The sequence below is a fragment of the Sorghum bicolor genome, chromosome 5 (genome assembly GCF_000003195.3).
Source record: "Sorghum bicolor cultivar BTx623 chromosome 5, Sorghum_bicolor_NCBIv3, whole genome shotgun sequence".
Classification (NCBI taxonomy): domain Eukaryota; kingdom Viridiplantae; phylum Streptophyta; class Magnoliopsida; order Poales; family Poaceae; genus Sorghum; species Sorghum bicolor.
Genome location: NC_012874.2, coordinates 9,975,325 through 10,002,653, shown reverse-complemented (window position 1 = coordinate 10,002,653; position 27,329 = coordinate 9,975,325). Strand labels below are relative to the sequence as shown.

Sequence of the window (27,329 nt, the reverse complement as noted above, 5' to 3'; positions counted from 1 at the left end):
CAATGGCCGACTGACAGAGCGACTTCACTGGTGATTATCTCCCAAACCAGAGCGAATTAGGAGATGGTGTAGTTGACAAACTTGGAGTGCTAGGCGAGATCTACAACTTTGTCAACTAGAGCAAAGGCCAGATCGGCCTGGATTGAAAGATATGGAGTTTCTAAAATCGATCACGCAAACTGCAAACCACCCGGGACTTAGAAAATTTTCCAAGTGTGGAAAACAGCCCCAAAACTGCCTTGTGGACCACTTTTGAGCTAGTTGTGATCATTTTCATGAGATGGCCATAAAACAACTTTTGTTCCTTATAAAATTTGCTACAACTTTGCTGTAGGAAGTTTTGACATGCAAACATTTTATGAAACACTTTTTAAAAGCCTAAGCAAAAGAGGTTTCTAGGGCCTATTTGCATAAGTATGACTTAAGTGATTATTTTGGAGAAGTGATCAACATGAACATTGTTCCCAAGGTTAAGTTAAGCATAGATAAACTATTTACCAAGACATTAAGCACAAACACAAGCATTGTTCACTCAAACATAAGCATAGGAAGCCTATTTAAGCAATTTAAAACACCTTTTTTTTACAAAGGATGACATGTCTCAAGATAGATGATGATCATGGATGCTTTATATAAATGATGATGCTCATGCTATGCACATGCTTGATGCAACCATAACACTGGGGTGTTACAGTTGTTATCCCTCGCTCGATGGAGATCCAGGAGGTAGAGGATGCTCTATCCCTTGCTTTGGTTGCCCTAGTCGGTGGCACTAGGCCCCCTATATTGGCACCACTAGTCCATAAGCTCCTGCACCGATGGTTCCATGTCGTTGATGCCGACATGTCGATCACGCGTCATGCACCTGAAGATTTCCTTGTCCATTTTGCTCATCATGTGGACCTTAAGCGGGTACTCACTGCCCCACATGATCGAACCACCCTCTATGTGCTCACTTGGTGATGTTGGACGCAGTTGTCACGGGCGATCGCTGCTTCGTTCACCTACAGGGTCATCATCGGGATCAAGGGCATTCCTGCCCAAAGTGTTAGTGCGGTTGTTGCTCAGCAGCTCCTTAGCTCTTCTTGTGCTAGGTCAAGCTTGCTGATACCAAGGTTGATAGGGTCGATGACAATGACAGTCACGAGTTCTTTGTTGCTGCTTGGTGTCTACACCCATACCACACCCATACCTAGTCCCGGAACAGAAGTTGTTCGTGATCCTGGAGCCACTAGAGCCGCACGAGCTGGGCATCCTCTTCCTATGACCACATGAGATCATACACTCTCACCTGCTGATCTTGCACTACGTCACCCCAATGCATGTTGTTGAGTTCCAAGATTGGGCACCTTCCTCAACCTCATATGATGAAGAGAGTTTGCCTAATTGGCTGGACTTCGATGATAGTGGTACTAGCAACTTCAGTGGTTACCACCCTGGCTTTGATGACAGGTCGTCGCGTTCTCGACCATTTGGCCTAGCTACCTTTTGCCTAGGGGGCAATGGTGGCTCATCGCTGGGACGCAGCTCCAGCCTAGCATTTCAACCATGAAGCCATCGCCTCCACGAGCAGGCCAATGGTGTGGTGCCCATCAGTATGGATTGTCATAGTGCTCTAGCCACTAGGTGCTCGCCTACCCTATTACAAATGGCACATGAAGGACGCTGGTTCTTGGGTGGCAAGGCCTGGTCTTGGACAGGCACTGTCATTTTGGTAGCCTCCATGTGGCCAGCGTGACACCAGAGATCACTTCGCCACAGGGGGAAGATCAAGAAACATGCCTCCTTGAGGCTACTACTGTACTGGATATTGGGGAAAAGGCTACACTACATAGCCTTTCGTTGCCTGTCGAGATGCAGGCTACCACAACATGACACGACGTGTTGACACCATTCAGTGATGCCTACACTATCCCCACGACTAGACGTGATCTAGATTTGATGTTGCTTGAGGTGTTGGGGTCCCATATAGTGGCCCCACTACAGATGGCCTGCCTAGCGTCACCTGAACACGTGCCCATGTGGCCAGGCTAGCACAATGGGCCTGGTGGGTTCATTGGTGAGCTCTTCGATGTCAGCCCACGTATTCATGGGTTGACCTAGACTTTGTTAGAGACAGATGTGGCCTAAACGAATGTGCTTGGCGTTGATATCATGGAGCTCGAGTTCTAGGCCTCCGTCAACTTGCCTATCTCCGTCTTCAGCAGGTGCGATGACAAGACAGCCATGGCGTTCCAAGACAGCGGTGCTGTCGGAGTGATCCAGGACAATCTTGAAGCCAGGATTTGTGTACTGATACAGACATCAGTCTTACATGCCAAATCTAGGCTTCAGAGATCCAAGATGTCCATATCCATACCCTTCGTCCATCATAGTGGACGCATTGCAGCAAAGCCTAGAGTGGCTAACACTAGTATGCAGGCTCAGGCGGTGCTGCTGAAGAAGATGGGGGTGCCCATTAACATGCCTTCGAGTGGCTCAAGCCTGCAGGAGCAATTCAAAATGGCTTTCAAGGGGGACATGTCAGCATAGAAGTAGCAAGCTCTGCAGGTCCTCTTCGCTAGAGGTTTCGATCCGATAGCCATGGGGCTTGACATGGCTGGGCTTGAGAATGTTGAGGCTTAGTCTCTAGTGTTTTCCTGTGTGTTGACGATCCTTAATGCTCATATTTAACCATCAACTAATCATGGAAAATGATCTAAATGCAACCAACACCTAGACTTAGGGTTTTATCTGACAGAATTCCACGAGTTTTGGTGTTTGTCTATTTCTGCAGGGGGTTATCAGGAAATATGAAAGAAAGGCCCACACGTCGGGTTTACATAGAGATATTAACGTGTCGCGCAATTTTCTATCATCTAGAAGACTCCAGAAGCCACGGGAACGAACGGGAAGGAAATCGGGCTCGGAGGCAGGGCGCCCGCCCAACTCTCCTGGGCGCCCGCCCAGCTACAGTGCCCAATCAGGACACGTTTCGCGGATTATGCTCCACCGACCTAAAGGATCAAGGAAAACCGTGCGATCAATGTCGGTTTGATCCGACGGCCCAGATTCACTTGAAGGGACTATAAAACCAGACCCCCTGGCCCCTGGAGATCATACCTCTTCTACAGAATCAAAGTTAGGGTTTCAATTCTTCATCCAAGTAGAGAGGATCCCTCTAGTTCTTCTAGTTCTACCTCTAGTTCATCTAGATCTAGTTCTAGTTCATCTAGTTCTAGTTCTAGTTCTAGTTAGTTCTAGTTGTAATCTAAAAAATAGGGAGAGAGAAGAGGAGAGCGGAGGAGCCAGATCTGTCGGATCTTCCTCAACATTGTACTTTTGCAGCATCTGGTTCGTTCTTCATCGTTCTCCAGGTTCTTCAACTCTAACTCCTGAGTTCTCTAATTACTTTTATTTACATTCAAGTTATTTATTGGATTCCCGCTTGCATCAAGTGCTCTAGTCTTTGAAACATTAGAGTAGTAATTAATAGATTAGACGTGGTGTTTAGTCTTGCAATTACCTGGAATTGCACCCAATCCTGCGGATTGTTGTGCTAGCTTTAGGGTAGTGACAGCCCTAACGGTCGACGTATTCCACCTCGTTCGGATCGGTGTTTGTAGGACCGTAGTCAGACCTTCCTAGCCCCCTTCTCATCTCTTTCCGTGGTTAGTGCTCTGATGTCCCGATATAGATAATCTTAAAGTAATTCTTGATTCTTAGATCAACTAGAGAACTCTCAGGAAACTTCCTCTCTTCCCACCAAAAATAATCATATAGTTATCCTTGGGTGATCTTGGATCTTAATTAGTACACTCACGTTCCCCGTGGAAAATCGATACTCTGGAATACTTCCGGGTGAAAGCTACATCGGTATCCGTGCGCTTGCGGATTTTTTTGTTTGCGTTTAAAATACCCAACAAGCTTTCTGGCGCCATATGGAGGACACTATGGAGCATTCCGGACACATGCTAAAATTTGGCAAAGTGGTTTTTTCTGGCCAACAATGTATGAAGATACAAAGGACTTTGTCAGGAGATGCCACCGGTGTCAAAAACATGGGAATATTAACTCACGAAATGAAATGCCTCTCACAAATAATCTTCAAGTAGAACTTTTCGATGTATGGGGCATTGATTTCATGGGGCCATTCCCTATGTCCGGGAACTGCGAATATATCTTAGTAGCTGTGGACTACGTGTTCAAATGGGTAGAAGCCCTACCTTGTCGATCAGCTGATTCAAAACATGCCAAGAGAATGTTCCACGAAGTAATCTTTCCTCGCTTTGGTAGACCCCGGATAGTTATAAGTGATGGAGGTTCCCACTTCATCGACAAAATCTTCCGGAAGTACCTAGCCGATCATGGAGTCCGACACAACGTCGCAACACCATACCATCCTCAGACTAGCGGTCAAGCCGAAACATCTAACAAACAAATCAAAAATATTTTACAAAAGACCGTAGATGAGATGGGTAAGGGGTGGAAGGACAAACTTCCTGATGCACTTTGGGCATATAGAACTGCATTCAAAACACCCATAGGCATGTCACCTTATCAACTTGTATATGGAAAAACTTGTCACTTGCCTGTGGAAGTAGAGTTTAAGGCTCATTGGGCACTCAAGAAATGGAACATGGATCTCCACCTCGCTAGTGAGAATCGTCTGATGCAACTATCTGAGCTAGAAGAATGGAGAGAGAAAGCCTACCACAATTCAAGGATTTATAAAGAGAGAACAAAACGATGGCATGATAAGAGAATCAAGCACAAGGAGTTTAAGCCTGGAGATAAGGTTCTACTATTCAATTCAAGAGTTAAGCTCTTTGGGCATGGTAAGCTACGAAGTAAGTGGGATGGACCATACAAGGTTATTGACACTCCAACTCATGGAGCCATTACCATCCAAGACGACATAGGTAACACTTTTAAGGTAAATGGTCAACGCTTGAAAATCTATCTCGAGCCACAAAACAACCTGGTAGAGGAACTTGATGTGATTGAGTTCATAGAATTCTCATATTAAGCTCTCATAAGCTCTAGACAATTACCTAACCCTTAACATGTTCCACGAGTTTTGTTGTCTATTTGGGTTGTGCAGGATTTTGAAGCTTAAGAAGAGTGAGACCGAACATGCAGGCCACAAGAGTGAACGACTATGTCAACATCCAGCTTGGGGGAGGCACCCCCACGTGTATCTAGATAAGTATTACTTTTCTTCCTTTGGTTTTATTTTCTAGTATTCGGAAATAAATAAATAAATAAAAATGCATAACCATGAAACCAAACAAAGTTTTTCTTTTGAGTAATATACAATAGTTTTGTGTAATTCTAAGTTTTAAATAAAAATAAAAAAAGTTTGATTCAAGTCTAGGTAATTGACAAACATGATATGAGAAGGTCTGAGCTACTATTTAACTTGTTCCAAGTTTTGCTAGAGTTCTGGAGATTTTATCTTTTGAAAATCTAAAAATTCATAAAAAAATATATATGAGATCATAATACCTAGAGTCTTATAAGATATAAATATTAAAACTGTGGGCACTTGCTTTGTTCAAGCCATTGTTAATTCTTGTAGTTTTGGTTGAGAGAATTATCATGCTCCCAAGATCAAGATCTTTGTTTTAAAAATATAAAAGATTCACTCTTCCGAAGTATTATTGTGTTAGAGGCATGGGACTATGCAAAAAAATTTGATTCGAAAAAAAAGAGTGAGACGAGAGGTAAAAATGGACAAGTGTCCGAAGTAGAATTAGGGGTACAAAGATACCCACCTGAGTGGAAAAAAATGGACATGTGTCCGACAGTAGAATTAGGGGTACTTGCTGCCCATTTGAAAAAAAAAGATACTGAAAAAAAAAGAAAAAAAAGAAAAAAATGATAGCCCATGGTCCCTCTAATAAGCAATATGCCAGTAAGAGATGACAAACTTTTCAAAATGGTCAAAGGTCTTGATCTAGGAGTATGACATTTCTCTCCCTTACTCCGAGCGTTGACAAAGCAAAATGCAAAGTAAGTATGCTAAAACTTTTAAAGCTCTACTTATATATATCTTTCGAGAAGAAGGCAAATGCCTCGGTTTTATTTTGCAGACTTATAAAAAAAACTCCAGAACAAAGGTAAGACAGAAGAACTTGAGACATAGTGCTTGACTTGATCGTTCTGTTTTTCAATCACTTAAGACCTTAAAAACCCTGTAGTAAGAGGCATAAAAGTAACCCCTATTTTCTTGTTGATTTTAGCTTTGCTCAGGGACGAGCAAAGGTTAAGCTTGGGGGAGCTTGTTGACGGTCCTTAATGCTCACATTTAACCATCAACTAATCATGGAAAAGGATCCAAATGCAACCAACACCTAGACTTAGGGTTTTATCTGACAGAATTCCATGAGTTTTGGTGTTTGTCTATTTCTGCAGGGGGTTATCAGGAAATATGAAAGAAAGGCCCACACGTCGGGTTTACATAGAGATATTAACGTGTCGCGCAATTTTCTATCATCTAGAAGACTCCAGAAGCCACGGGAACGAACGGGAAGGAAATCGGGCTCGGAGGCAGGGCGCCCGCCCAACTCTCCTGGGCGCCCGCCCAGCTACAGTGCCCAATCAGGACACGTTTCGCGGATTATGCTCCACCGACCTAAAGGATCAAGGAAAACCGTGCGATCAATGTCGGTTTGATCCGACGGCCCAGATTCACTTGAAGGGACTATAAAACCAGACCACCTGGCCCCTAGAGATCATACCTCTTCTACAGAATCAAAGTTAGGGTTTCAATTCTTCATCCAAGTAGAGAGGATCCCTCTAGTTCTTCTAGTTCTACCTCTAGTTCATCTAGATCTAGTTCTAGTTCATCTAGTTCTAGTTCTAGTTCCTCTAGTTCTAGTTCTAGTTAGTTCTAGTTGTAATCTAGAAAATAGGGAGAGAGAAGAGGAGAGCGGAGGAGGAGCCGGATCTGTCGGATCTTCCTCAACATTGTACTTTTGCAGCAACTGGTTCGTTCTTCATCGTTCTCCAGGTTCTTCAATTCATAATCCTGAGTGCTTTAATTACTTTTATTTACATTCAAGTTATTTATTGGATTCCCGCTTGCATCAAGTGCTCTAATCTTTGCAACATTAGAGTAGTAATTAATAGATTAGACGTGGTGTTTAGTCTTGCAATTACCTGGAATTGCACCCAATCCTGCGGATTGTTGTGGTAGCCTTAGGGTAGTGACAGCCCTAACGGTCGACGTATTCCACCTCGTTCGGATCGGTGTTTGTAGGACCGTAGTCAGACCTTCCTAGCCCCCTTCTCATCTCTTTCTGTGGTTAGTGCTCTGATGTCCCGATATAGATAATCTTGAAGTAATTCTTGATTCTTAGATCAACTAAAGAACTCTCAGGAAACTTCCTCTCTTCCCACCAAAAATAATTATATAGTTATCCTTGGGCGATCTTGGATCTTAATTAGTACACTCACGTTCCCTGTGGAAAATTGATACTCTGGAATACTTCCGGGTGAAAGCTACATCGGTATCCGTGCGCTTGCGGATTTTTCTGTTTGCGTTTAAAATACCCAACACTGTGTCACATAAAAAAGTCTCTTATGTTGTCGCTAGCTACTTTGTGTGGAACGTGCGGGGCCTCAATGGACGCATGCACCACAATGTCGTTCGAGAGTTTGTGGTCTAGGAGCAACCCTCTCTTGTGTGTATTCAGGAGACCAAGCTCTCCTTGATCTATAACAGTCTCACTAATGAAATCCTAGGAGCTAGATTTGACTATGATTTTGTCCCCGCTATAAACGTTTCTGGCGGGGTCCTCCTGGGTTGGCATGTTAACACCTGGGTTGTGACTAATGTCATGAAGGGTCGCTTCTCCCTGTCTGATAAGGTGTCCAAGAATGGCCCTGTTGCCGATCCATGGTGGATTACAGTCATCTATGGACTACAGTAGGACAATGAAAAGATCAAATTTCTTGATGATCTGCGATAGTTTAGAGCCGGCCACCCGAGACTTTGGCTCCTATGTGGTGATTTTAACATGATCTATCGCACACAAGACAAGAATAATGGCAAACTTGATCAGTGTTGCATGAGGCGTTTTAGGTCCTTCCTCAACGGCCTCCAGCTAGAAGAAATCAACCTGGTGGGTAGAAGGTTTACCTGGTCTAGTGTGCGCGGGCAACCTGCGCTTGAGCTGCTCGACCGAGTTTTCGCTTCCTCAGACGCTTCAGCAGCTTCCTGAACCATGTTGAAGCCCCTCTCCTTAGACTGCTCTAATCACTGCCCGCTATTGCTGTAGTTGAACATTTTCTCTAGAACAAAGCGATGTTATCGGTTTGAGTCATTTTGGACAAAGCTGCTAGGGTTCGCTGAGGTCATTGCGGCGGCATGGCAACCAGGGATTGTAAACGCAGACCCATTCAGGTTGCTTGATTGCAACTTCAGAAGCGTCGCTAAGGACCTATGCCGTTGGAGCAACTCCAAAATTGTTAGTGTCAGATTACAGCTCACCATGGCAAGGGAGGTCATCTAGAGATTCGATGAGGAGCAGGAATCCAGAAACCTGAAACCTCTCACAATGGGAGATTGACCTACGGAACACCCTAAAGCTGAGAGTGCTCGGTCTTGCTACATTGGCACGAACAATTGCTAGACAGCACTCCAGAATGCTTTTCCTAGCTGAGGGAGACATAAATACAAAATTCTATCACCTTCAGGCCTACCAACAGAGTCGAAAGAACAGGATTGATTCACTGAACATGGATGGCGTAGAGGTGGTTCAGGATGCAGAAATGGCGAACACTTTATATAGCCACTATGTCACCATCCTGGGGGAGAATTTTGAACGAACCAAGAGGTTTCATCTACATGCCTTGGGGCTGCCGCATCAAGACCTAGCGGTGCTGGAGCACTTCTTCACTGTGGAGGAGGTTTGGTCGGTGATCACTGAACTACCCAATGACAAAGTGCCCAGACCCGATGGGTTCACAAGATTGTTCTACAAGTTGAGTTGGGACACAATCAGGGACGATATCATGACTGCCTTTAACTCCTTCTGGTCACAGGATTCCAAAAACTTCAATCATCTAAATGACGCATTCATGGTGCTGCTCAAGAAGAAGGATCATCTGGCGGTGATCCATGACTACCACCCCATTAGCCTTATCTATACCTTCAGCAAGTTAGTCACAAAATGCCTCGCCAGGAGGCTAGCTAGCATCCTTGATAGTCTGGTCATGCACAACCGGAGCGCCTTCATCAGGGGATGGCGTATTCATGACAATTTCAGACAAGTACAGATCACCTGCAAGGCAATTCATGCAAGACGATCGCCAACCATCTTGCTGAAAGTTGATATAGCAAGAGTGTTTGACATGGTGTCGTGGGTGTTCTTGCTTGAATTACTATAGCATATGGGCTTCGGTAGAAGATGGACTGATTGGATGTCCATAATTTTATCTACAGCTAGCATGAAAATACTGCATGCTAAATGAATAGTCGGGGGGGGGGGAGAATTTGTCACGCCCGTGGGCTGCGACAGGGAGATCTGTTGTCCCAAATGTCGTTTGTACTCGTAATGGAGGTCCTCAACCGGTTCTTGCTCTGGACTGAGCTGCAGATATTGTTACCTCCGCTTAATTGTGTCGAGAATAGATTCAGCCTCTACGCGGATGATTTGGTGATCTTCATCAACCTGGCTACTGCTGACCTCCATACATTAAAGGCCGCACTAGCAATTTTTGGCTTGGTGTCCGGCTTATTCTCAAACCAAGAAAAGAGTGTGGCCATTCCTCTACACTGCTCTGCTGAAGATGACACCCGTGTTCATGAAATCCTATCCTATTGGAGGAACTACCATGTCGCTACCTATACGTCCGACGTCTCAAACATTTGGATGTGTTAAAATATCTCATACCTGAATCAGCTATTATTTAGGTGTTGCTACCTTGAACTATACGTCAGGTTGTTAGGCTCCGTTAGATAGATTCTGGTTGTTGTATACTTGGAATGTAAGTAGATAGATTTAGATATCTTTTGTATCTTCTTGTTGTACAAGCCACGCTAGGGGCTCTTCCTAGCTATATTAACACGGAGCCGTGCACCTGAGAAGGTACACGTTAACGCCATCTTGACATGGTATCAGAGCCAGCTACTTTCACAAACTTATCCATGGCTTCATCCTCTGTGCTACCTGCTGTCTTCTCCCTGATCGGTTGCCCCGTCACCGAGAAGTTAGGGAAGAACATTTACCTGCTGTGGAGCCTTCAGGTGCTCTCAGCTATTCGCGGCGCTCAGCTCGGTCATTCCCTCGATTCCGAGACGGCGGCGCCACCTCCCAAGAAGATTGCTTAGGATGCAACGAAGCCTGATGAACTCAGTTCCAATTATGAGTATGAATCCTGGTATGCAAAAGATCAACAGATCTTCAACTACCTCCTGTAGTCTGTATCCAAGGAGGTCATGGTGCAGATCTCCACGTGCACCACCTCTGCTGAAGTTTGGAAAGCGGTCCAAAATATGACCGCATCGCAGTCTCGCGGGCGGATCATCAACACACTGATGGCCCTTGCCACTGCGCACAAGGGATCGTCCACCATTGCTAAGTTCTTCAGTAAGATCAAGTCCCTTGCTGACGACATGGCGTCCGCTGGGAAGAAACTGGAAGATGAGGAGATAGCGTCCTACATCCTCGCAGGGCTTGACATGGATTTTAATCCTGTCGTGTCCTCCATCTCCGCACGCGTCGAGCCATTGACGCTTGCTGAGCTCTACACCCAGCTTGTAAGCTGGGAACAAAGGATCAATCTACAGAACGACGGTGGCTCCGGGTCATCAGCTAACACCGCCACACGTGGTGGTCGTGGCTCCTTCAGTTGAGGCGGCGGCAGCCGTGGCCATGGTTGTGCACGCGGTCGCGGCAACGGCAGCAACAACGGGGGCAGTGGCGGTCGCCCTCGACAGAACTCCGACGACATCTGCCAACTCTGTGGCAGAGAAGGCCATACCGTCCTCCGATGCTTCAAACGGTTCGATGCCTCGTTCACAGGGCCTTCTGAGAAGCGCTCGGCGTCGACTGCTACCACTACCTCCTACGGCGTTGATACAAACTGGTACACTGACACCGGTGCCACGGACCACATCACGGCGGAACTTGACAAGCTCACCGTGAGGGACAAATATCACGGCACGGATCAGGTACACACGGCCAGTGGAGCAGGTATGAGTATCAGCCAAGTAGGCAAAAGTTTGTTCACACCCCAAATCGAAATCTTCTTTTGAATAACATTCTTTATGTTCCTGAAGCTAGTAAAAATCTTGCTTCTGTTCATCGTCTCACATTTATCGTCCCTTTTGCCCATCTGATTGTGGCATCCCTCTAGTGGTCATGAAATCTGTTACTTAGTAAGTACAAGCTCGTGCGACTCTATTTGTAGGGATGCTTCGGTAACCTTGGATTACTGTGGCATCTTGGGTTGTAACAAACTCTTTTCTGCTTAATGAAATATATGGCTAGGCATGATCGTGAAAAAAAATCTCTCTGTGGACCAGCCTATACCAATTTTCTCCTGTGGCTAGTGGAAGCACAAATCTTGTTGTGCGAGCAATGCCGTTTTCACAGAGGATGACATTACTGATTCGACGAAATGCCTCATAAGGTAACCTTACCAATTCAGCGAAAATGTGACTGTACTAAAACAAATCAGACAACTAAACACACACAGGGGCTAAACCGGCTTAGACAGTAAGATAACCAAACAACCAAGGGTTGGCTTGGTGGAAAAAGGCTAAGGCTGCCCAAGTTAGAATTCTAGCTATCCTAGAAGTTAGGCAAACACAAACACACCTATATCACCGCTGGCTCGAGGCACAAGCTGATAGTGAAATTTCACCTCCGGTTGAAGCCACAAGTTAGGAGTCAGTGTCAGTTTCACTGCCGACTCATGGCTTCAACCGATAGTGATATGTCACTTCCAGCTTGTGGCTTTAGTCAGCAGTGATAGGGACCTTTGCTACTAGGTCATTATGATCCTAATTATTTTTTGAATTTTCAGCTAATGATCCTACAGTGAAGGGTTACTGCTACTGGTTTGCCAGAAACAGGTAGCAATGAGCCACAATAAATACCAATTCTATTGGCAGACCTAGGATTTTATCACAGGGTATGCCGCACTAAAAATTTTCTTAGGCAATTAGGTAAAACCACATGTGTTTAATAACATAGCCTTAAATTCAAAGATTAAGCTAGAAACAACGATAAATTATGATAGAAATAGTTCAAATGAAATATAAATAGTCTAAAATATAGTGATAAAAGAGACTTACAATACTACTTGTCTAGCTTGTTTACCGCCGCTTTCTTAACGACTATGATGTATCGATCATATTATTTTCATCCCCTGCTTGGAAGAAAATATCCCGCTCAATAAACGTGACTAGACTATGATCATTCCTTGACTTTGTTTTCCCTTTAAGCAATTTACCCTTTCAACACTCGTTGTTGCCACCGTTGCATAATCACCATCCATAGCAGATTGAACATCAAGTTTAATGCAAAAAGAAGTGATGCTCTGATGAAAATGATTCCAACCACCAAGAAAATCACTTATAAGTTACTCAATCTATCCTAAATTACAAGACATTTGACTTTTTTAACATCAAATTTGACCACACGTTTATTCAAAAAATTTTATAAAATATCACTTCTTTTATCATGACCTGGTTTATTAATAAAAATTCTTCAAGAATAACTTAAATTTGTCTATATTTGTATAATTATTTTTTTTGAATAAAACGAGTGATAAAACTTGAGAGAAAAAAGTCAATTGTCTTATAAGTTAGGATCGACGGAGTATAAATAAATAATCAGTATTTATAAAAAAAAAAGATCACGAAATGCCGAGTAGTGGACGCAAAGATCACGAAATGCCGAGTAGTGACCGGCTGATCGGGCTGTGGGCTGTCTCCATGTTTGTGAGGCACTGTGGCGTGAGTCCGTTGGGCTATCGAGGCGCGAGGCGGCCGTGAGTCGGCGTGCGTAGAGCCAAACAGAGGAATCGGGCGTAGCGGCATGGGACTTCTGCATACATGACTCGTATTCTTCATTTTTTACATAAAAATTCTCTATTATGTGTCCCTTACATATGGACTCTAGGGTATGTCGTGGCCCACCTAACCTAAATTTTTCTAATTTGACTCTTTTTTGAAACAAATTTACATTTAGCTCTTTAAGTGATATAAACTGATCTTTGGACCCTAGGGGTCGGCGTCAGAACCCATGGCTGAGGTAACACATCTCGACACCACAAATTTTGGCTCTGAGGTGTCTGGCCACGCACAACAGGGCATCCTAGGTGACACTGACGTAGCTGGTACCTTGGAGCCACAGATCTTGGCGCCGACCTTGATGCCGAGATCTATGGCTCCAAGCTCTGACCTTGGAGCCATGGATCTTGGCACTGATCTTACCGTCTGAGCCTACTCTCATTTGTTTCTTCTCCCTCTCGGATTCTTGCCCTCCATAGAAGCAACTAAATAATGTCGAAGTCTCTAGACATTTGAAATAAGCAAAATTCCTACAGTCCAAATACATTATCTAACCACATTACCTAATAATCTAACTAAATATCTATCTAAATTTGCTATCTACCTATATAACATATTTTTACTAACTGCATTGTCTAACTACCTATGAAATCTAACTATAGAACTAGATAACTATACCTAGCTAGGGTGATGAGGGTGCACCCCTAGCTAGTTATATAGTCATATATATAGTTAGCTAATTTAATTCTATATATAGCTAATCTATTTATTTTATATAGGTACATAGCAAATTTAGTAAGATATTTAGTTAGGTTACTAGATGGTGTAGTTAAGCAATGTATTTAGATTGTATGAATTTTGCTTATTTTGGATGTCTAGAGACTTCGACATTATATATGTAGTTACTTCTATGGAGTGCAAGAATCCGAGAGCGAGGAGGAACAAATTAGAGTAGGCTCAGGCAGTAAAACTTGGTCGTGGCTGAATCCAAGCTCGGTGCCAAAATCCATAGCTTCGATGTCGGAGCCATAGATCTTGCCTCCAAGGTCGAAGCCACAGATCTTGACTCCGAGGTCGACACCAAGATCTATGGCTCCGAGGTACCAGCCATGTCAGTGCTACCTAGGATGTCCTGTTGCGCGTGGCAGGAACCTCGGAGCTAAGATTTATGGTGTCAAGATGTATTACCTCAGAACCATGAGTTTCGGTGCCGACCCTGAGAATCCAAAGATCAGTTTATATAGGCCAAATATAAATTTGTTTCAAGAAAAGTGCCAAATTGTAAAAAAAAATCCCCGTCGGTCCGCCTCTATCGTCCTGTCTATCCAAATGAATGGCCCTATTTTTCTCAAGCGCCCTAAATAATTGACAACAAAAATAGATCAAATTATTTTCGAGTAGCAAGCACTTCGATCAGATTTGAGAAACGTATCCATATCGAAAACGCGTCAATCGCCAGGCGTCATATAAAGAATTAAAGAGGAAGGTAAGAAAGAACTCCGAACGTCTGAATCAGATCGTCGATCTCCAATCTCCTCCTTAGGTCTTCGCGAGCGCCGCCGGCCTCGCGTAGCCAGCGCCAAAGAATTAAGATCTCGCGCACCAGAGCAGCAGCCATGTCGTCCACCGACGACCGCCTGTCCGCGCTCCCCGACTCCGTGCTGGCACGCGTCCTCTCCTCCCTCCACCTCAAGGCGGCCGTCCAGACCAGCGTCCTCTCGAAGCGGTGGCGCACGCTGTGGCGCGAGGCCGACGGCGTCAATTTCGACACGAGGCACTATCGGGACATCGACTACGACGGCGCAAAATTGGGGCGGGAGTTCTTCCGCGACGCTCTGGCCGCCGTCGGCACGGACGGCCGATGCCCGGTCAGGACGCTCTCCGTCCGTGCCGACAGCTACTTCCAGAACGATTTCCTGCAAGGCATCATGCGCACCTCGCCCGGGATGGACGCCCTTCTTGCTGCGCCGGCGATGCGACGCCTGGAGGAGCTCCGCATGGAGCTGACGGCCGAGTTCTGCCAGACGCGCGAGGAGTACGAGCTCCCTGCAGGTCTCCTCCCCGGCACGTCTCTCCAGGTGCTGGACATCGGCGGCTGCACGCTCGGGTCGCCAGGCAACAACGGTGCCGTCTTCAGATGCCTGGAGACGCTCAGGATGGTGGGCTGCGTCACCTCCTCGGAGACCCTCCAGTCCATGCTCGACACCGCGCCGAACCTCTCTACCCTATGGCTCGAGTACGTCAGCTTCCCGTCATTTGAGCTTGCTGGTCTCGAGTGGACCACGGCGATGTCGATGCGGCGGCGAATCCTCCTCCGGTGCCCCAACGCCACGGTCTCGGTCACGCTGATGCACTGCCACTGCTCATGGACTGACGGCGTGGACCTCGACGCGCCCGGCGTCCGCACTCTGCGCTACACTGGGTTTCTGGAGCACTTCCCGTTCAGCTCGGCGGCGCCATCTGGCCTGCCAGCGAACCTGCAGCACATGGAGCTTTGCTTCTGCACATCACGGTGTACCTGCAGGCTTCCTTCCAGGATGGGCGTTGCCGAACCCCGCGCCATCTTTTGGGAATCCATTGGCAGATTCAGTCGATTACGATTTCTGCAGCTTGAGCTCTGGGTCATCAATGACATCGCCGTCCAACTAGAGCAAGAAGACAGGTTCCTCAAAGTGTTCCCCGACCTCAGGTTCTTGAAGCTAAAAGGGTCTTGCCAGGAGGATAGGCATGGCGCAGCGGTGGCGATAGCAAACCTGCTCCAGTGTTGCCCATCGATGCAGGAGTTCCACCTCAAGTGTGATTTGCACTGCGACCCATACGCATTTCCCCGTCGTCGTCTGAAGGTTCGCCAAAAGAACAAGGGAAGAGCTGAGAAATCCATTATGTCATTCATCAAAAGGATTAAATCTGGAGATGATGACGGTGTGGAGGAGCTTGCTGCGCTTAAAGCACGCTCCTTCCATTGCTTGGATCACCATTTGAGGAAAATAAGGTTTGAATTTGAGTTGGAGAGCTTGAACTGCTTTGAAGTCAAGCTCACAAAGTTCTTCGTGGAGAACGCAGCTGTACTGGAAGAGATGGAAGTTCATGACGGAGACCAGATAGTTTATGACCACATCCATGACAAGTTTGCAGAATGAGAGTCAAGTCTTGCAAAACCAAAATCAAGATTGTTGGCGAGCACAACAAAAGGTTCTAGTCATGAATGGACTAGCAGAAATGTCTGTACGCTAATTATGTTGAGTTTCCTCTTGAGAATAATAAATTACCTTGCAATGATGTTGTCATTCTTGTGAACAATAATGATGTGATAAACATATTTATGACTATAAACCACTCATCTCTAGAGCAAATCGAGGCTCTCATCTGTTGTGAACAAAACATAATCTTTTATTTTTCTTTTTGCAAAAGAGAACAAAATATAATCTTATTATCATGAGGTTTGATATATATATTTGGCAGAAGCTCTACCTTTCAATTAAGATAGGGAAAGAGGTTTATGCCACAGCAAGAGGGGCATTGCCCCAATTAGGATTACAGAATTCCTCTCACGATATGAAAGAATCTGTGACTCCACACTGCATTGGCGAAAGGGCAAAGGAGTGATAGGTGAAGGCATATTTCTAAAGGTCCATTACCCATTAGTCCTTATAAGCCCAACCTTTCTTCAGTAGATTTGGAGCTTTTCCAGCACCAGGATCCAAACAAACACTTCCGCACATGCTTTTCCAAATGATGCTATTTTGGAATCTGCCATTGGAACCTTTGAACAAGATCCTTTATGCTGAATAGGTGGAGTAAGAAGAATCGGTTGTCCATCTTCAAACTATGGAGTCACAAACGTCCAATGTTAGTTGGATGTTTTGGAGCCTTATCCAAAGGGAGACAAATTCCTCAATTTAGACAAATCCCTTGGACTTGATGGAGTGTATTTATACTCCTCCACCTCGTCCATGGGAGGTCTCTTGCCCATTTGATCAGTTGAGAATCACCTTGTGGTGCAAGAGAGAAGCAAGAGCCTAGAGAGGATTGAGAATTGAGAGATTTGTTGAGTGAATCCTTCTCTAGTTGAGTTCAAAGAGTCAAGTGTGCATCCACCACTCTCTAGTGCCTTGTTTGGGTCAAGTGAGAGTTCATTGCTTGTTACTCTTGGTGATCGCCATCACCTAGACGGTTTGGTGGTGATTGGAGGCACGAAGACCGCCCGGAATTCTTGTGGGTGGCTCGTGTCAAGCTTGTGAGCGGTTGTGGGTGATTCACCGTGACAGAGTGTCAAAGAATCAGCCCATAGAGAGCACTTGGTCCTTGCGGGGACCAAGGAGGAGCAAGACCCTTGCGCGGGTGCTCCAACGAGGACTAGTAGAGAGTTGCGACTCTCCGATACCTCAGCAAAACATCGCTGAGCCTTTCTTGCTCTCCTTTACTTTGTGCAATTACTTTGAGCTTTTACACTCCTAGAATTGCCATGCTAGAATAGATTGGAACTAGGTTGCAAAACTATTTTATCTGGTAGCTCTCTAGTCACACTAGGCACAAGCGGTTGAATTGGAGTTTATAGGTTGCTTAAATTTTTAGAGAAGCCTAATTCACCCTCTTCTTGTGCATCTTGATCCTTTCACACAGCAGCCTGTAGTCGTATTGCCGCCGATACCTAGGGGGTAAGCATCTTCCCCGCTGGCTCCGTCGCGATGTCCGTCGGCTGCTCTATCTGCTACAACTTCTCGCCCTCGTCTAGGATCTGCTGGATGCTAGTGCCCCTATAGAAGGTCCCATCTGTGAATGGGTGCTGGAGGCTCGACAAGGGAGAGGGCGGCATCCGCAGCTGATGGATGGGAACCAGGGTGGTTTCCTGAACGCCCTAGAAAGAAAATGTTGTTGTCCTGTAATTGAGCAACCCACAACCCATAGGGGAAAACTGGTGGCAGAGAAGCCACGATCGATTGTGGCAGTGCCAGCTGGCCGGCTGCAGCGGCGGCATGCCGAGGTAGGACTGGATGTCGGTGAGGTCGGACTAGATGTCAGCAACGGAAAGAGCGAGATCGGTGATGGCCAGTGATCTGGCGTCATCAGTAAGTGACCGGCGGCAGCTCATCGTAACCTGGCATCTCTCATACCAGATATTATGAATGTTTGGATTGAGTGTAGTGAGTTGAGGGGAGCGATGGCGGCTGATGTGCTACAGTACCCGCGGCGCTACAATACCCATGGGTACTGTTCACAACAGGTGTTATGCGTCGGCTAGGGCTGCGAGGACGAGAGGAGGCCGACCGAGCAAGAGAGAATGGTTTTCCTTCTTAATCCTTGCTTGATTAGATTGATACATCTCCTCTTCTTATATAGAGAGGTTTACTTGACTTACAAACAAGGTTTACTTGGCCCCTAAGCAAACGACCCTTATCTCTAATTAACCCTAACACTAACGACCTACATAGCCAGCCCATGCCCAATAGGCCTCTTTCATACTCTAACAGGAGGACAGTAGTGTTTATATATATATATATATATATATATATATATATATATATAGAGAGAGAGAGAGAGAGAGAGAGAGAGAGAGAGAGAGAGTCTAAAGGAAAGAGATGAGTGGTTAGTATCAATTTGCTATGGCACTGGTGCACTGAAAGAAATATAATTAGAGAGGGAAGATAGGAGACAGGAACCCAACGAGTTCGTGCATATTGTTTCTACGCAAACGGATGAGTTTTTATGCATTATGGCAAAGGAATCAAATACAACAAGAAGTTTGAAACAAACATGGGAGTGACTAGGAGGGGAGACTCTTAAGAAAAACTCAGATGAGGCATTTGATTGCAATTCCGGGAACGGATGATAAGGGACTAATGGTGAGGTTGTGCAAACAGGAGCGGGGAAACTGAGCCATCTTATGGACGCTTTTTCATGCAAAACTGCCATATATCTACTATACCTAAATAGGAGGAACCCACTAGCTGATTTCTCTGCAATTTCGTGATGCCACATCATCAAATAGGCCCCACAACTCACTAACATGTAGGGAGTAACCTTCAAGTCACCCAGGTCCAGCTAGCCACAACGTTTACCTGGCCAGCCGCCCTGAAACTATTCTTTTTTTATTTCAGAAACTGATACACGTCATGCTAAAAGAAAACCGAAGAAAACCTGCAATTTGAAGCACCGAAGGATTCGTCTTCCACAACAAATGCAGCTGAGAGGAAACTCAAGAAAACTAAAGGTCATCACTACAATCAGGAGAAACCAAAGGTCGTCGCTGCAATCGAGTTTAAATAACTCCGATCTACCTCCACCATGCCCTATCGCGCTCGGCAACACCGCACGGCATTGCGCTGCCTCCATCGGGCTTCTCCCAGCTCAACCAATCGCGATGTCTCTGGCGGGATACTATGCCCTCCACCTTCGGTCATCATGAAGATCATGCACACGATCACCTGCTACAGAAGAACAAGATGGACATCCAGGGTTGAACATGACCTCTGACCCCGCTTGGCAGCACTGCATCGCCCCGTGCGTTCGCCCATGATAGCTGGCTCGCTCGTCTGCGCATGCCCCCCCTCGCTGGCAATAGATCCCCAGTCCCCAGACGTCATGGTTGTTCTCCTAAGGCTCGATCTCGATGCAGGAAGCTTGATTCATGTTGGGCCCACGCGTGTGATGCCGAGATGGGCACTACTGGAAACGCGTGCTTTGCCGAGGGCTAAATCTCGGGCACTTGACAAAGACACTCTTTGCCGAGGGCCAGCCCCAAGAGCCCTCACCAAAGACAGGCCCTCGGCAAAGAGCTCCAAGAGAACGGTGCCGTCACGGTTACTTTTCTTTGCTGAGTGCCATCTTGGCCCTTGGCAAAGGCTTTGTCGAGTGTCTGATAAAGGGCCCTCGGCAAAGACTCTCTTTGCCGACTCAAAATTTCCCGAGAGCTCTTTGCCTAGAGTTTTTGGGCCTTTGCCGAGGGCCTGATAAAGAGCCCGCGTCCAGTAGTGGCGGCGCGATGCCCACGTTGTTGGCAACCACAACCACCGCCATCCTTTCCCAGCTTCATGCCTCCAGCCATGCGCACGACGAGGATGGCATATGAAACGGGAAGAAAAATGAAGGAAGCAGGAAGGAGATCTGAGCGGAGCTCCTACGCGGAAGGGAACGACAGTTCCATGCAGGCATGCTGGTTTGTTGGAGTACCAAAAGATGCGGCTGGGAAAAGGAACAAGTGAATGAGGGTATCCGTGCCGCGTCCGCCTGTCAGGTAATCTTGCTATGAGTTTACACGGTGACAGTTTTTTTCATGTGACGACAACAGAAGGATAATGCCGGACAGGTGAAATGGTTTTCTATAGATGGGTCTCAATGAGATCCTATGTCTGTTATCTACTCCTATCTAGGAGTATAATGTTTGTGTGTGTGTGTTTTTTTTTTTGGACAATTTAATTCACAATTACGGTCTTTTGGAGACTGACTGATGAGAATGTGTTTTCACAGGTTGCATATGAGTAGTTAGATGTCGAGCTCTTTTGTGCTGATATATGTAGTTTTTTTATGAAGATAAGTATTTGATTGACAAGCATTTTGTTTACTGAGGATGAATCATTTTTTCCGTTAATATTGTGAGCTGAAATCATAAGAACAAAGAAACAAAAGAATACTTCTACCTTCGCAAATATATACTACTCTATAAAATCCCTGCAGCAACGCGTGGGGTATCTAGTAGCTGGAATCAAGGCAGCCAGCCAATTGGGAATTCAAAAGGCTGTCGTATAAATGAACTGCACTATGGTGAAATTAGCTCTTAAAAGTGATCATTTCCGGCTGGCACACTGTGGAGGAATTATATTGGAACTGAAATCTCTGATATGCTCTAGTTTTAGTAGCTGCTCGATTCAGTTTTCTCGGCGTGAATGTGATAAAGTAGCTCATGCTCTGGCGGCAAAAGGTTGTAACTGTCCCAAGTACAGTAAATTGTTGTGACTTCCGTTTCAAGAAAAAAGTCACCTGGATTGAACTCAGTTTTGTAACAACTTTTGATTTGAAAAACAAAAGAAATACTGAGTTCTAAGGAATTTCTTGGACTTCCAACTAAATTTATAGGAGACTGAATGAAGTCATATTCATTAATTTTAACTCGATTTTGAACAGTCTCGACTCAATTCAGATCTAATTTGGAGAGTAGTGTTAATGTAAACAATCCAATAACATATTTGTGGCCTCCCACTCTGAAAGCTTCCTTCTGTCCCGTGATATATAGGATTATGTTTCTACTTTTATAGAGGAAAGAATTGGAGCCGCACGGTTCACTGAACTCCAAAACTAGAAATTTTCTCATCCCCATGATACATTCCTGCTCAAATAGCTACATTGCATAGAGCTAAGCTCAAGCGAACAAGGAGGGTTATCAGCCGAATCTGCCAGTCATTCAGCAGTGTTTTTCTCTCGCAACATATCAGCCAATAGTACTTTCTGTCATGGCTTATCAGCCAAACGAACATACAAGTTTGATGAGTCCTAGAACTCACCTGGGCTTGATAAAAAAATGGACTGCCAACTATATATATCACAAATGCTTTATGTGACTTTAGATTAGATTTCTAGCAGTAAACAGAATGCAATGGACCCATGCAGCCTTAGAGTAGCTGGTGAAGGATGCTCATCATCAAATAGCTCTATATGCGTAGTTCGAGCCAAACATTGCTGTTTCACAGTAACAAATACGGCAACCATGCCATGGTTTTCAGGAATTGCTGGAATCTCAAATCACCCAAACCTGCCACTCAAAGTGTGGAAAAGCGTGCATTCTTTACACTTATGGGTACAAGAAAACAGGGGAAACTAATCCTGAATGTATGACCTTGAATGAAGCAAGCATATTCATCAGGAAGTTATACTAGGTACACAACGATAGAAAAAGTGCATCCAGAATGAAACCAGTTGAAAGTTTGGACTCATGCATTCAAAATTTCAAATGTATGTGCATCCAGAATGAAACCAGTTGGAAGTCAAGACGATGCATTCAAATGTATACATCATGCGAAGTGCAATTGATCCAAGTCTAGCTACAGTCATAGAAGCTACCCCTGAATTCGGGAAACATGATTGAGCTAAGAATTAGACAAAAGCCAGCAATGCCATTGCTGCAAATTTTATGACAAATTTCAGAATAACTAGGAAACAGTAGAGATGTCAGTGGCATCAGTCTTAATCCTTCTGCTCAAAACTGAATTCTGTACAACCATTAAACAAAAGTGATTATCAGAGAACCCGAAAGGCAGAAAGAGAGAAATATGATGTTCAAACTAAATTTCAGATTGCCTTGTAATGGGCCTTGAAATACAGAAAATGGCATTGCATACTTAGTATTGAAGAGCATGAAGGATGTGTCAATGATGCTAACTGTTTGATAGTTTAATATTTGGTACTTGGTAGGTTATATGAGGTGTCCCAGCTCTACACATTAAAATAGAGATATAGCTAGTTGCCTCATTGCAAGGACAAAAAGAGGAACCGTCATACATTTTCTTGCCTTTGGTGCAGCGATTCTGATTTTCACCAATAGTTTAGAGAGCATAAACAGAAAGGTTCTATTGAAATTTGAAAAGCGCCAGCTCTTGCTAGCATGGGTTGACCATTCCTTGAAAGTGGACAGATTAAATATTCTGTGGTGACATATGCTACTCAAGCATTAGTTTTCAACTCATAAGGACAGCCATTCATAGTCACCCTAGGTATGGGTAATAGATGATTAAATAATAAGTTGGCTGTAGCCCCATCTGAATATCACACAGAAACCAGGGCAATGGTTGCTGTGGTTTCTGCACCTATGCGGCAATGGCTGGTGAGAACAGGAAGCCAGCCAACCCTCTCTGGAGTAGATGCCCGACATTGCACAGCAACATTGGCAGGAAGAAGTGTGTACGATGATGTGAATAAATAGTTAAATAAAGGTAAAGCAAAGTAATGCTGCTATAATCCCCACTTTAGATTTTTTAATTAATGAATAAATATTAGTTCCTTTTCTTTCATATAAAATTCAATATAATACTAACACAAAACTTCAACCTTTATGTTGCCTATCTTTTTACAGGTATATATTAAGATTTAGTAAACAAACACACACACACATAGTCCTCAAATATAGTAATAATTAAAAGCATCAATTGTTAACTTACTTTCAGAAGATAAAGAAACCTTCTTTTGGATGGAAACCACCTGAGAAGATACACCATAGGTATTTAAGATCGTTAAAACTTTATCAAGCACTCCATCGTCCTGATATTTGACTTCAATTGCTTTGAGGCATTTAGATACCATGGATCCTTCCCTTGGGCTGTGGCATCCATTTGCTTTAACAAAAGGTTCTGGCATCTGTTTTAGATGAAAAAATATGCAGAGGTGTACCCAATATATATAATGTTTTAACCAAACAAGTGATGACATAGGTACGAAACAAATAATGGTACCTTGGACAGTTGAAGAGTAATCTTCTCTAGAATTGGTGAACGTTGGAGAAAGTAAATTAGTAAACTGAACTCATTGAGCAACAATGTTTTCAACTTTCTAAATATAGGGCTCCATTTAAAATCCTTTCTGCAGACAAACTGCAAATTGCAAAGGAGTGGATTATGGTTCAAGGTATACCTTCAAAGCACTTAACTAGTGTCATGAACACTGAATTATATATGAAACGTGTGAAGGTTTCTAGTTGCATAAGAAATTAAGTGAAAGCAGAAGCTAAAAACATTCCAAATTGTATGCTCTCAAATTGTCTAAAGTTATAAGTTCGAACATGCATGAGCACAAACAGATGTGTGCATCTTTTATAGACAATTATCACAAACTAACCACTACATGTCTACGAGAAACATACTGATTCAAAATGTTGCTTTGTGGGGAATACAGTGTGGATGTGGAAAAGCCTAAAAAGAGCTCATATGCAATTCTGTTTCAAGCAAACACAGATACGTGTTTCTAAAGATGTGCATAATATACAAGAGATATGATGTTAGGGGAGGCAGCAAAACTAAAATCTAGAAAAGTGCAAGCATACCACTTCAGGTAGACCTATCAACTCCAGATTCGTTGTGTCTGACAAACCCCCAAGAAGGACACACTCATTGTCTTTGTCATCCTCATTATAGAGATTCCCATAGCATCCATCACAGTCTTCAACACCACAATCCCCATAATAATTTCTATAGGGCACTTATCACAGCATTCGTCATCAAACTGGACAAATGCTTTTGCCAGTGACGGCATGCTCTCAAGCACAGGAGTAAAGCCCCAATTCTCAGAAATGCTACTGCGAGGGATAATGCAGAAACTGGAGTTAGTGATTCTAAGATGTTTGACTGATGGAAACAACATCCTCTCGCCCTGGATTCTGCAAGATATCAGCTCTAGATGCTCCAGTGCAAGGCAGTCTGATAGATCTAGAATTCTGCTTCCCAATTCCACTTCGCCTAGTTCCACCCTAGTCAGATGCTGCGAGACGAGTGGCGCGTCAGCAGACAGCAGGGTCCAGCATATTCTCGTCACTGTAGGTCCAAACCTTCAGCACCCGAGCTCGGTACTCCGACACTACGCGGCGGACCCATTCCTCCGCAACCTTGAAGCAGAGCGCCTGCGCAGCGTGGCCGCCCCGGTACCACACGAACGGGCGGCAAAAGATGTCGCACACGTCCAGCGGCGAGAGGCTGTCGCGGAGGCGCAGCAAGTTGGTGACGAACCTGTGCAGCCACCGGACGCTCCACCGCTTGTCGTCGTCGCGGGCGATGCGCAGCGCGGCCGTGAACCGCCACAGGTGGCGCCAGCGCCGGGCCAGCACGCAGGTCCGCGCAGCGTCCTCCGAGGGCAGCAGCGACAACACGTGTAGGAGGGCGTCGTCGGGGAGGGAACCGAGGCGGTCGTCGTTGCCCGCCACCGCCAGTGCCCCACAGTTCTCGCGGCTCCGCTTCGGCATTTCGCCGAGCGGGTGGTGAGCTTCAGCTTCCACAGCGAGATGGGTTGGCGTGGGCTACGGTACCAGCCCAATTTCCATCTGCCAGATATTAGAACTTTAAAACTAGATATTTGATATCTTACCCCTTACTTTCTCCATCCCAAATATATATCATTTTCACTTAAAAAATAATTTTGACTAAATATATATAAATATTAATATTTGCGGTACATAATTAATATCATTAGATAGATATCTAAACCTATAATTAAATAATTTTAAGATACAAATGTTGCACATATTTTTTAAAAAATTGAGTTAAACTTTTGACACGGAAACCAACGACGAATAAATAGGGCGTGTGGTGTGGTGACTTCATCAGTTTTTAAGATGAGTCGACATAGCCTTCCGAAGATGCTCATAGGCATAGTGTTTGCATGTGTGCATGTATTTATAGGAGTACGTGTGCATATATTGTAAGTGTCTGTGTTATACTAATTTTTAGAAAAATATCTTACTGCCTGAAATATCAAAATGTTAACCCGCCATAAATTAAAATGATTTTATAGGCAGTTTTGTTCCTCTTTGTTAAAAAGGATCCAGTAAATACTTGTTAATGCTAAACTTTTGAAATTACAGAAGGCTCTATAGATAGATTGGGATACAACAAATTAAATACAAATATAGTATGTTTAGAATGTTCCTAAGAAAATGGAAAAAATATGTATATTCCTAGGAAAATGGAAAAAATATCTAAAATATCGAGAAAATTCTTAAAACATTCTAATTGTCATGTATACATGTTTGAAAACTTTTCGTGACAAAAAGCATAATAAGCAACCTTCATGATTCCATAGCGTCGAGGGCTCAACATTAATGTATATTGTATTCATGCTAGTTACATCTCATATTTTTGCGGTAAGTTCTTAAAACATGTTTGTACATAAAATTAGAATGTTTAGGAAAATTTCTAGATACTTTTAATATTTTTTTGATTTTCCTAGAGCTAAATCTAATTCAAATGTTATAACGCTTCATCGACTACGTATAACAAGAACAATAATCAAGTATCCAAAGCATAGAGTTTAATACTCCTCATAAACAATGATTAAGCACCCTTTTCTTACTTATTTTATATTACTTCATATATCCTAAAATATAGTGCATTGTGACTTCTAAAATAGTTTTTATTATATTTTATGTAATGTTAATGCTAGATGTAATAAAGTTTGTTAACAGGAAACCATTATTGAACAAAGTTTGTCAAAAATCGCCACTATGCCACTGATTGCAAAGGCATTTGGCATTTAACCATCCCTAGAAAAGCATTTCCAGGGATAGTTTCATTAAGAAACCCTCCTCTAAAAATATGTTTTTCAGGGGAGGTTAGTTTACTCGCAACCACCCCGGACGGTTCCTTTAAGACAACCACCCTTATAAATTTATTTTAATGAAGTGTCAGTTGCTCTACAATATTGTCCCTAAACCATGTTTGAGATGTGGTTGTTGCCATAACGACACTGCCCTTTAAACTGCTAAGTACTAGGAGACATTTTTCCCTAGGGAATCCTAATAAAACAATAGGGAAATATTTTTCCCTAGGAATTTTCATGAGCAAAATATCATAGGGGTAATTCATAGGGAAAGAAATTATGCCCTATGATTTTTGATAGAGACCCTAGGAAAACAAACTTTCATTAGGAACTTTGATTCCAAGGGAAACCTAGTAACAATAATTTTCAAGTCACCTCAAGAAGCCATACAACATAATAATTACATTTCAATTAAAAAACCTGCACCAAAATTAGTCTAAAATCATACGTACACCTAATTAAATAAATGTTTTCCTTTGTAGACTCCACATTTCCGTATCCATGAAGATCAAGGAAGACAATGATAAATAATTACAGACTAGGAAACACATTAAATGCACCTAATGATATAATTTCAATTCGAAGATAGTAGCAAACATAAATGGCAGGAATTGATTGTTCAATAATATTTTGCTTGTGGCGCCGGTCTATATAATAAGGCCTTGTTTAGATTGGAGATGAAAATTTTTTGGGTGTCACATCGGATGTGTCGGAAGGATGTCGGAAGAGGTTTTTAGAAACTAATAAAAATCTATTAAGTATAATTAATCTGTCATTAGCACATGTGGGTTACTGTAGCACTTAAGGCTAATCATAGAGTAACTAGCCTTAAAAGATTCGTCTTGCGATTTTAAATCAAACTGTGTAATTAGTTTATTTTTTTATGTACATTTAATGTTCCATGTATGTGTCCAAAGATTCGACGGGATGGATGAAAAAATTTTGGGTAGGAAACTAAACAGGGCCTAAGCAATGCAAAGCAAGCCAAAATGAGTGAGCACCGAAAGGCAAAAACATATTAGCCTCATCA

At 43.9% G+C, this 27,329-nt stretch overlaps 2 protein-coding genes across 2 annotated transcripts; one reads left to right on the top strand and one right to left on the bottom strand.

Moving 5' to 3' along the window:
• On the top strand, positions 14,504-16,296 carry LOC8076774 (putative F-box/LRR-repeat protein At3g58880). Its single transcript, XM_002450467.2, has one exon. It carries the CDS (start codon positions 14,626-14,628, stop codon positions 16,147-16,149), a length of 1,524 nt encoding a protein of 507 aa, XP_002450512.1. The 5' UTR covers positions 14,504-14,625; the 3' UTR covers positions 16,150-16,296.
• LOC8076773 (F-box protein At5g03100) lies at positions 21,435-25,035 on the bottom strand. Its single transcript, XM_021460998.1, has 5 exons — positions 24,537-25,035; positions 24,036-24,469; positions 23,449-23,586; positions 23,158-23,353; positions 21,435-22,212 (listed from the first exon to the last, which is right to left on the bottom strand). The coding sequence occupies exons 1-2, from the start codon at positions 24,945-24,947 to the stop codon at positions 24,053-24,055; spliced, it is 828 nt and encodes a 275-aa protein (XP_021316673.1). The 5' UTR covers positions 24,948-25,035; the 3' UTR covers positions 21,435-22,212; positions 23,158-23,353; positions 23,449-23,586; positions 24,036-24,052.